Source organism: Tarenaya hassleriana, unplaced genomic scaffold, assembly GCF_000463585.1.
Source record: "Tarenaya hassleriana unplaced genomic scaffold, ASM46358v1 Cleome41, whole genome shotgun sequence".
Lineage (NCBI taxonomy): Eukaryota > Viridiplantae > Streptophyta > Magnoliopsida > Brassicales > Cleomaceae > Tarenaya > Tarenaya hassleriana.
Window position 1 is genome coordinate 288,796 of NW_010966933.1, and position 10,553 is coordinate 299,348.

Consider the following 10,553-nt stretch of genomic DNA (forward strand, 5'->3'; position numbering starts at 1 on the left):
AATGTTTTTTTTTTTTTTTTTTTTTTTTGTGGTGGGGAAAAAAAAAAAAGGAATGGAGTGCAAATGAGGAAGAACTCGTACCAAGATGGAGTGTATGGGACGACGTGTCCAATTCCCCCGGGGAAGAACTTCACCTACGTCTTCCAGGTGAAGGATCAGATCGGAAGCTTCTTCTACTTCCCGTCACTCGGCCTCCACAAAGCCGCTGGGGGATTCGGCGGGCTCCGCATCCTCAGCCGCCCCCTCATCCCCGTCCCCTTCCCCGACCCCTCCGGAGATCTCACCCTTCTCATCGGCGACTGGTTCAAGCGCGACCACAAGGTATCTCTTTTTACATAAACATATACGTCAAGCAAGTATTTTCATTTTTTTTTAATCTAAAACTTACGGTGAATGGTGTTTTCAGACGCTGAAGGGTATTGTAGATAGAGGGCACAAGCTCCCGCTGCCTGATGCGCTGCTTATAAACGGCAAGGGTCACAATGGGAGTGAATGTTTGATGGTGGAGAGAGGCAAAACGTATAGACTAAGGATCTCAAACGTGGGACTTCAACACTCGCTGAACTTGAGGATACAAGGCCACAAGCTTAAACTAGTTGAGGTGGAAGGCACGCACACTATCCAATCCACCTACTCCTCCCTCGACGTCCATGTTGGTCAGTCCTACTCCGTCCTTGTCACCATGGACCAACCCGATCACCTTGACTACCACATCGTCGTCTCCACCAGATTCTCAACCAAACCTCTCACTGTCACCGCCACCCTTCGCTACTCCAATTCCAGGGGAGGCCCCTCTGAGCCCCTTCCACCAGGCCCACCAACCGACGTGGACTGGTCCATCGAACAGGCCCGATCCATCAGGACTAATTTGACGGCGTCAGGGCCGCGTCCGAACCCGCAGGGGTCGTACCACTACGGCCGTGTCAATATCTCGAGGACCATAGTCCTTGAGAGCACGGCGGGACAATTGAACGGGAAGCAGCGTTACGCTATAAACGGGGTTTCGTTCGTGGAGGCAGACACACCGATAAAGCTTGCGGATTACTTTAAGATAGGAGTTTTCAGGGTGGGAAACATCCCCGACACTCCCAGAGGTGGAAGAGGCGCAATGAGACAGGAAACGGCCGTGATGGGGGCCGACCACAGAGCCTTTGTGGAGATTGTGTTTCAAAACCGCGAGAAAATCATACAGAGCTACCATCTCGACGGTTATAGCTTTTGGGTCGTCGGGTGAGACAATCTTTTTTCTTCCTAATTTCTTATTATAAAAAGCGGCTGCTAACAAAGAAGAGAACGAACGTGACAGGATGGATAGAGGGAGGTGGACGCCAGAGAGAAGAGGAGAGTACAACCTTTGGGACGCCGTATCTCGTTGCACTATACAGGTTCGATTCTCCCTCACTATGATATATTGGGAAGTGACGAGGTCCAAAGTCTGAAATGGAATATGAACATGTGTAGGTGTACCCAAAATCATGGACGGCTATGTACGTGGCACTGGACAATGTAGGGATGTGGAACCTGAGAAGCCAGTCTTGGGGCAGACGGTACTTGGGACAACAGTTCTATGTCCGAGTGCATTCTCCCGTCCGTAACGAGTACCGTCTCCGTAACGAGTACCCTCTCCCTCCCAACGCCCTCCTCTGCGGCCGGGCCGACAAGTCAAGCCGCCTTTCTCTTCATTGAAACCTCGTATTTGATTGATTGCCAAATAAACACAACCCAGTTCTTTTTGGAAATGGGCCGAGTGGCCGGACTCACCTTTATGACAAAATATTGAAATAACAAACACAGCTCCTATGTTTATTTGGAGGGTTGACGGTCAACTACGCGAAGCATGTGAATCAGTGTCGTAATTAACCCCCCGATTTCAGCTACATTAATTTAATCATCAATCACTTCACTAATCAAATCACTCTTCGTATTTACATCTCGGATAATATCCACGCAATGCCCACCCTCCGATCCCATGACGGTCGATTACGATTCTGACACGTGGCATACGATCGCCAGTAGATGTCGTGTGATCTAACGTAGTTGTAGTTCCGGCCGCACGAGGAAACCTCATCCGACAACGAATGCTTCCGGTCCACACAATGTCAGACTTTATTTTTTCCAGCCGCTTAGAGATCCTCTATATCAAGATCTGGACCGTTGAACATCTACAGAGCAAAACCATTCCGATCTGACGGTTGTGAGGGCGAGCGCATGTGTCTCAACTGATGTCGGCCGCAGACTAGACACATCTCTCCGTCTCAGGACCAGCCGCCGTTAAGTCGCTGTCACGGCCCCTTCGGTCCTCCTCCCCTCCATAACCCCACTCAAATATAACGTCCGTGTGTTAGCGGTCACTGTGAGAACAATGAGATTGGCATCCACCTCTGTCCCATGTGTGATCCTTTATTTGTCCACGTCATCTATAATTTCTTTTCACTCAACCATACAGTGCTCACATAACTATAAATTTTCTTTTTTAATAATCCGGTGTTTATCCAAAATTAAAATAATGTTTTCATTGGAACCTTGACAAATTGTTACATATTTTTTTAAAATCAATGTCTGAAAATAAAATAGAATAAGGACATTGTCTTGACAATTAAAAAGTTATTTGTAGTCAACGCAGAACCAATTGGTCCGTGGTTCACATTTTACAGAACAAATTTTCTAACGGCATTAGATAATACCACTTAACGGAAAAAGATCACGGCGCCGCAGACGCCGTTACTTACGCTATCGTGCTTCACCTTCATCAGCGGTACCAGCAGCACCGTGTAGGACTGGGTATTTAAACCCGTTATCCGTGGGTTTTTGGATACCCAATCTCATAGATATTCGAAAAATGGATATTCGATACTAAACGAAGATAAAAACGGATACTAAGATGAAGATGAAGATGAATACACATTTCATTTTCTCAAAACGGATACCGTAAATATATAAAAATGATTAAATATTTTTATATTTTTTAAATTATTTATTTAAATATTAGATTTTAATTTTTAAAAATTAACATATATATTTAAAAAACTTCTATTAATCTATATATATTTAAAGAAATTTAATTTTTTATATTTTAAATATATTTTTAAATTAAATAATATAATTTTATTAAATGTTTAAATTTATATTTATTTTTAAAAAAATATTTTACGGATATAGATATATGCAGATATCCATCTCTTAGTCACGAATATTCGATCGATGGATGCCCAATATTAATGAGATAGAAAACGAGATTTTATTTTTATAAAACTCGTGAAAACAAAAACAGAGATGGATATCTCCGAAATCGTGGATATCCGACTCTTGTCTAGAGAGATCCTAAATAGGACCTATACTTACATACGTAAGTATAGACGCATAGAGAGTGACTTTTTTGCCACTAGCTTTTGCTTTTATCAATCATCATCACCACCACCACCGTAACTTTCCATCCCTCTCTCTTCTGTTGAATGGATTCGAGCCGTTAGATCTACCGGAGAATGAAAAGTATGTCGTCAGAGGAAGACAACGGCAGCTCCTCCGAGAGATGCGGGAGCTACAGCCCCAGCGCCGACATTAGCGAGTCGGAGAGTTCAAGCAGCTTCACTTGCCGACGCTTTGACGGCGAAGGAGCCTCCAGCTCGATTACTTCATCGCCCCGACCCGTCACGCGCGGCGGTGGAAGAGGTTTCTATTTTCCGGCGCCCGTAATGCTACCGGTGATCGGTGGCAAGGATGTGGTTGTTTGGAATGATAAGTTGGAGAAACGGGAAAACGATTTGTCCGGTAAAAGATTAGACCTTTGAACCCTGGGTGTGTGTGTAAGGGCACATTCGTATATTTAGTATGAATTTGCTTAAAGTTACTGGATGGATGGAATAATATACAGATTTGAACTTCGGGATTTCCGTTTTTGGAATGTAATTTTGGATTTTGTTTTGGTATCCGTAGAAATTGAGATGATGAAGGAGAGATTCGCTAAGCTTCTTTTAGGAGAGGACATGTCAGGAGGAGGAAAAGGGGTTTGTACCGCACTTGCCATATCCAATGCGATCACCAATCTCTCTGGTAAGTGATTCTTTAATATATCAAACATCAAAATTTCATTTCTTGTTTTGGTTTCTAGCTTTCCTGTTTATGATCTGTTCAATGGAATTGCAGCAACTGTGTTTGGCGAACTATGGAGGCTAGAGCCGCTTGCTCCCCAGAAGAAGGCAATGTGGCGTAGAGAACTGGAGTGGTTACTCTGTGTTAGTGATTCCATCGTGGAGCTTGTTCCTTCGATACAGCAATTCCCTGGCGGAGGGACGTACGAGATCATGGAGACTCGGCCTCGATCCGATCTCTACATGAATCTTCCTGCCCTGAAGAAGCTTGATGCAATGTTGATTGGTATGCTTGAAGGGTTTTCTGATACGGAGTTTTGGTATGTCGATCGTGGCGTAGTTCTAGGAGAGGGTGAGCGGGATTCGTATAGTTCTCCGGTTACCAGTGGCCGGCCTTCAGTTAGGCAGGAAGAAAAGTGGTGGCTTCCTTGTCCAAAGGTTCCATCTAATGGGTTGTCTGAGGAGTCACGGAAGAAGCTGCAACAGTGTCGGGATTGTGCTAACCAGATTCTGAAGGCTGCCTTGGCAATTAACAGCAGTGTGCTCGCGGAAATGGAGATACCCGACGTTTACTTGGAGGCACTGCCCAAGGTATTCAGTTTCCGCTTAATTTCATGGCTCATGTGCTTGCTTGAGTTGATATTAGTGCTGTTATATGCTCTGATATATCAGCGGTGTTTCGATATTCTGTCACACACTTGACACTACAACCTTTAATTTCAGTTGATGTGTAAAATTTCACCTTGTCCATTGTTTCTCACGATATCTTGTTTGTGTAGAAGTTACAGGAGGCATCTGAAGCTATGAATAGTTCTCTCCATAAGCTCTTCACTAACTGCATCGCTCATAAATTTTCCTTTCTTCCCCTAGTTTTCACAAGGATCTTGTTCTAGTCCATTTAGATTGAAGTTTTGGGTGCCAATTGTTTGTCAGATCGGCTGGATTTCTAATTGGACGGTTTCCTTTCTAGCATATATATTATCTGATTGAAGTTGTTCTATAGTAAAGCTAGTTTTTTTTTCCTCTCACATAGGATGCAAGCCTAAGATTCGTAGTTACATTTTCAAATCTATTGCGGAAATAAGATAGGTTTTTTGGCCAGTGGTTGCATGTAGACTATGTGAATTGATAAGCACCCCGGACATCTGACGTTTTATTGCCTGCAGAGAGAAAAGGAGTGTCTTGGAGATATTATCTACCAGTACATAACTGCAGACCAATTTTCACCAGAATGTCTGCTGGACTGTCTCGATCTGTCATCAGAACATCAGACTCTTGAAGTTGCAAACAGAGTAGAGGCTGCTGTGCATATCTGGAAATGGAGAAATGAGAGGAGACACAAGAAGCATGCAAAACCCAAGCAGTCATCGTGGAGAGGCAAGGTCCGAGGCTTTGTCAATGACGCTGATAAGAATGACTGTCTTTCGCAGAGAGCTGAAACCCTCTTGCAGAGCCTGAGGCACCGCTTCCCGGGCCTTCCTCAGACCACACTTGACATGAACAAGATTCAGTACAACAAGGTAATGAACTGTCTTTTCCTCTCGAAAATACTACATGGGAAAGTTTCTGGGGGAAAAAAATGGCACTCTCCTGAAAACACGTGGTTGCGCAGAGCAGAAAGATAAAAACCTGAACTTTTTTTTTTAAAAGCATTACCCGAACCATCTCTTCTTCTTGATGATGCAGGATGTAGGGCAAGCGATACTAGAGAGTTACTCGAGGGTAATGGAGAGCCTGGCGTTCAACATAACTGCCAGAATAGATGATGTGATGTATGTGGATGATGTAACAAGACAGTCGGTGTCTGCAACGGAGTCGTTGTCCCTCTTCAGCATCAGCGGCCGGCCTGTCCAGAAACGCATCATGTCACCGATACCCAATGCCTCTGAGTTTGCTACTCCATCTCTCAGTCCGATTTCCAGGAGCCCGAGAAGAGCTCCGGCGCTGAGGAGGAATGGCATCAGAGAGGCAACGGGGGAGGATGAGTGGAAGACTTATGCTGGGAATTTGAGTTCAAGAAGAGTTATGGGAGTGACACCTGAGAGAGATTGACATGTCGTTTTCTTGTAAATTCCTGAGAGTAGCCCTAGGAGTTGTTTTGTTTCATGCTGTCAAAGTCTGAGGAGGACAAATATTACGTTGAATCGTCGCATTAGATATTTTCACTATCGGAATTGTCGTCTGAATTAAGTCCGCTCAGGTTTTTTAAGTTCAAATCCTTAAAACTCACACGCAGCCCCACACAGACTCGACCAAGCCCCGTGACACCGGTTTGTAAGGCTTGAGTTGTTCCTCGTCCAAGCTAGGGGTGTCTAACTTCGGCCTGAGGACGGACCGTGCCTGTTCGAAAAATATTGGGTTTAGGTTTAAAACCGCAGGTCCGAAAAAATCCGGTCTTTCGAACCGGATTCGGACTTAACCGGGCTAAATCCGTCGGATTTCGGGTCGGACAAAACCTGTTTTTTTTTTTAAATAAATAAATGAAATAAAAAAAGAAACCCTGATCCTGAAACTTCTCTGTCTTCTTTCTCCGTCGACGACCGCCATCACCACGCGCCGGTAAGTCGTCTTCTTCTGATTCTGATGATGATAATTGGTTTGTGCCCGCCGTTCTTTTTCTTATTCTTCGTCTGATTCTAATTTGTGCTCGCTGGTCTTCGTCTTCTTCGGCAAGTAGTCTTCTTCTTCTTATTATTTGTGTCCGCTGGTCCTGATTTGAGCCCGCCGGTCTTCTTCTTCTTCTGTCGGTTTCGTCTTCTTTGTCTTCTTCCTCTTCTTCGTCTTTCCCATGTTTGGCCGACCAGTGGCTTTGTAATCATTTTTTTAGGATGGGTCTTAGTGTTCCGACTAACAGCATACTGTCTGTAGAAAGTAATGCGAATAGATTTCGTTTTGATTGGATATGGTATATATCATTTTCGTAATCCAAAGCAAGTCATGGTCAGTGCTTAAGGTTCTGGAATGCGACCCTTTCTTCAATTATATGTATATATATTGTGACGAAGATATGTAGATTATTTACACCAACTCATTCGTTACCCCCGTGAATCTGATTGTGTTTATGTCTTAGTTCTAGTGGTTGAATCTGATTATGTATATGCCCTCAGACAACAGACGACGAATCCAATGGAGCGGGACAGGCGTAATCCCAAGCATCTTTCCTCTGCTTCCCTCGGGATCGACCCTGATGGCGCCTCCCGTCTCGTAGGCAGTATCCTCGAGAAAGGCGTTCCCCATGTTAATCCCTTCTCTCCGATTCCGCCTCCCACTCCAACCGTTCTTCCCTTTCCAGTGGCTCGGCACCGCTCTCACGGACCCGTAACTTTCCTCCCCTAGGGTTTTTCCAGGTTTTGTGTGTGTGTTGTTGTTTCCTTAGCAGTTTGCGTTCGCCGTTCTTCATTTTTCAGAGTTGTACATAGTGCTCCATTTTTACTGTGCGCTGGTGTTAGATAGCTGGGAATTCATCGGAGACTTTGGAATATTTCAAGTCTTGCACTTCCAATGTGGTTCCATATTAATCAAAGTCCCTCTGAACTTAAATCTGGAACTAATTTTTTAATTTTTGTTTTGGTAGCACTGGTCTCCTGCCGGAAGCAAAGGAAGTGGTAAGGATGATCCTGTTCAAGGCTACAGGGATGATGACGAAGAAGAACAATTCTCGGATGCCAACTCTATTGCTGCTTTTGCTAAACCGGTTCAGAGAAAGAAGAAACAAGAGCTGGAGTTTCGAAGGTGGAAGGAGCTGCTCTCTGGGGATGATTCTGGGTCACCAAGAAAAGTGGCGACAAGTGTAAATGAACCGAGTAAATTTGAAAATCAGAGTGAAAACCGGCAAACGATAGGAAAGAAGGTGCCGCCTGATTCTTCTTTTACTTCACTTGAGACGGCTACTTCCATGGAAATGGATGATGAGCACAATGCACCGACTGAAAAAAGTGAATCACATACAGAATGGTCTATGGCACGGCTTGATATGGAGTTGAACCATCCGTTGTTAGTTGCTGTCACCGAAACTAATAATACTGAAGATATTATGAGAGCAGAGTTTACAAATAGCCCCATGAGGGGGGAGAGGATATCTCATGATGGGACTGCAGAAGCATGTTTCCATAGTTCTTCTGCCTCAACTATGACCTCCTCCAGATTGAATGAACTTGGAAGTAGACAGATGTCTTCATCTCTTGAGAGTGAGATAGACGCAGAGAACCGTGTGTTGTTACAAAAAATGTCACCCGAAGAGATTGCAGAAGCACAGACTGAGCTAATAGAAAAGATGGATCCTGCTTTGTTGAACCTATTGAAGAAACGAGGCCTGGACAAGTTGAAGAAGCAAAGGCATTCAGTGTTGGCTGCTTCTACTGCTGACAGGGATATAAATCATGTAAAGACAAAGAGTCAGTTTATTAGTCCTGATGGTCATCCATGGCAGAGTGAGTCAGGTACTTCATCTGCCTCTAACGTGACGGCGAATCCAAAGGAAAGCAATGCAGTGCAAAGTTCAAGGACAATCCAAGGCATATTGTGGGATACATGGTCTCAGAGGGTTGAGGCTGTCAGGGATTTGAGATTTTCTTTGGATGGGGATGTTGTCATTGAGGATATTGTCCTGACAACTGAAGCTGGTGAGGCAAAACATGCTATGAGTTTTGTTGAATTCATTTTGTAACCTTGTAAAAAATCAATTTCTGGAAACAAAATAATTTCTATAAAGAACTACAGCATCTCAAGCATTTTCCTACAATTGCCCTTAAGGTTTACTCTGAATTTTCAGGTAATAAGTGGTCTAACTGCGAAAGTGCTGCCGAACGTGACTTTTTGAGAACTGAAGGGGAACCCGGGGCAGCAGGATACACAATCAAAGAAGCTATTGCCCTTGCACGGAGTGCGGTATGACCACTATTTTTTTGAGTGTTTACCATAAAAACATTTAATTTGTACTCCATTTTGTGTAAGCTGAAGAACATCTCCAAGCTGGGGCAGATGTCCTGGAGACGAGTAGAATTTTCCTTCGTTGCCTCTTATCAGTCTTGCTTGCAACTTTCAGGTTCCAGGGCAAAGATCTCTTGCTCTGCATTTGCTCGCGTCTGTGCTTGATAAAGCTTTATATAACATTTGTCAAAGCAGAATCAGTTGCATGAGGAAAAATGAGGTTAAAGCCAATAAATCCACTGATTGGGAAGCCGTCTGGGCTTATGCACTTGGACCAGAACCTGAGCTTGTCTTAGCAGTGAGGTAAAATCCTGTACCTAGCTACTTATCAAAAGATTGAAGTATTGCTTTTATTTCAGCTGTAATGTAGGACTTATTTGTGATGTTAAACTCTCATATACGAATGTGATTAATGAATATGATTTTCTTTTCTTCTTTAGGATGGCTCTTGATGACAACCACAACTCTGTCATTCTAGCTTGTGTAAGAGTGATTCTGTGTCTACTGTGCTGTGATCGTAACGAGAATTTCTTCGAAGTTTCAGAGGTAAAGTTAATATTTCTCAAAGAAGTATTCGTTTTCATAGAAACATAAAACGAGGATTACTATTATATGTTAGAACTGATATTTGTGAAGCCTTTTTTAGAAAATGGCAATTCATGGAAAAGACATCTTCACCGCCCCTGTGTTTAGGAGTAAGCCGGAAATTGATCTCGGCTTCCTCCATGGCGGGTACTGGAAGTATAGTGCTAAACCATCCAATATTTTTCCTTCTCATGAGGAAATTTCGGATGATGGGACTGAAGATACAGGCACTATTCAGGATGACGTTTATGTAGCCGGACAAGACATTGCTGCTGGTCTGGTTAGAATGGGAATCCTCCCAAGAATTTATTTCCTCCTGGAGGTCAGCTTACTATTTATAGATGATACCTTTTATTATTGTCGTTATTGTCACTCAGCAACATTTTTTTTATTCTGATGTAAATCTGATTCTAGCTGGCCATTTCTTCAATTTATGAGAATGAAATTTAATGCTTATATAGTCGTCTCTGGTGTTCCCGATGTTTGTGATTTCAGACTGAACCAACAACAGTACTAGAGGAAAGCATCATTTCTATACTTATTGCAATAGCAAGGCATTCTCCAACATGCACAAATGCAGTCTTAAAGTACCCAAAACTTGTGGAAACAGTCGTGAAAAGTTTCAGTTTGAACAAACGCATGGAAGTGCTTCCTTCTCAAATCAAAACTGTTCGTTTCTTGAAGGTATTGATCTATTCAGAAATACTTCAGGTGGTAATTGTGTTCTCAGAGACATGTTATGGTACAACCAGATGACACAGGCTCGGTATGCAATCCAGTACACGGAGATTACGATAACTGATTTTTTCCCTCTCTCATTTTGCAACATAGGTGCTGTCCCGGTTTGACCAAAGGACTTGCGTAGAAATTGTGAAGAACAGAACTCTCGATGTGGTGACATGGCATTTGTTTCAGTTCACTCCTCTTGACTCCTGGGTGAAGCTAGGGAAA

The 10,553-nt window shown here is 43.4% G+C and overlaps 3 protein-coding genes across 3 annotated transcripts in view; all 3 read left to right on the forward strand.

Annotated features, from left to right (window-relative positions):
* Positions 1-1,877, forward strand: part of LOC104824745 (L-ascorbate oxidase homolog) — a 2,553-nt gene extending 676 nt beyond the window's left edge. Inside the window, exons 3-6 of the mRNA XM_010556896.2 lie at positions 51-321; positions 407-1,230; positions 1,307-1,385; positions 1,462-1,877. Of these exons, the coding sequence (XP_010555198.1) occupies positions 51-321; positions 407-1,230; positions 1,307-1,385; positions 1,462-1,686 (1,399 nt within the window). The 3' untranslated portion in view covers positions 1,687-1,877. The remainder of the gene's footprint in view (positions 1-50; positions 322-406; positions 1,231-1,306; positions 1,386-1,461) is intronic.
* Positions 1,878-3,271: 1,394 nt separating this feature from the next.
* LOC104824746 (rop guanine nucleotide exchange factor 1) lies at positions 3,272-6,278 on the forward strand. The gene is made up of 5 exons (XM_010556897.2): positions 3,272-3,768; positions 3,934-4,050; positions 4,144-4,679; positions 5,255-5,608; positions 5,775-6,278. The coding sequence occupies exons 1-5, from the start codon at positions 3,483-3,485 to the stop codon at positions 6,138-6,140; spliced, it is 1,659 nt and encodes a 552-aa protein (XP_010555199.1). The 5' UTR covers positions 3,272-3,482; the 3' UTR covers positions 6,141-6,278.
* Positions 6,279-6,559: 281 nt separating this feature from the next.
* LOC104824748 (transcriptional elongation regulator MINIYO) overlaps positions 6,560-10,553 on the forward strand; it is a 7,296-nt gene continuing 3,302 nt past the window's right edge. The window contains exons 1-9 of the mRNA XM_010556899.1: positions 6,560-6,647; positions 7,196-7,406; positions 7,663-8,710; positions 8,860-8,975; positions 9,133-9,320; positions 9,458-9,563; positions 9,664-9,924; positions 10,098-10,286; positions 10,434-10,548. Coding sequence (XP_010555201.1) covers positions 7,215-7,406; positions 7,663-8,710; positions 8,860-8,975; positions 9,133-9,320; positions 9,458-9,563; positions 9,664-9,924; positions 10,098-10,286; positions 10,434-10,548 — 2,215 coding nt within the window. The 5' untranslated portion in view covers positions 6,560-6,647; positions 7,196-7,214. The remainder of the gene's footprint in view (positions 6,648-7,195; positions 7,407-7,662; positions 8,711-8,859; positions 8,976-9,132; positions 9,321-9,457; positions 9,564-9,663; positions 9,925-10,097; positions 10,287-10,433; positions 10,549-10,553) is intronic.

Bases quoted from the DNA above. Each gene is read 5' to 3' on its own strand.
- LOC104824746 (XM_010556897.2), top strand. From the start codon at position 3,483: ATGAAAAGTATGTCGTCAGAGGAAGACAACGGCAGCTCCTCCGAGAGA. The intron at 3,769-3,933 runs GTAAAAGATTAG...TGGTATCCGTAG, and splicing joins ACGGGAAAACGATTTGTCCG to AAATTGAGATGATGAAGGAG. The intron at 4,051-4,143 runs GTAAGTGATTCT...ATGGAATTGCAG, and splicing joins TGCGATCACCAATCTCTCTG to CAACTGTGTTTGGCGAACTA.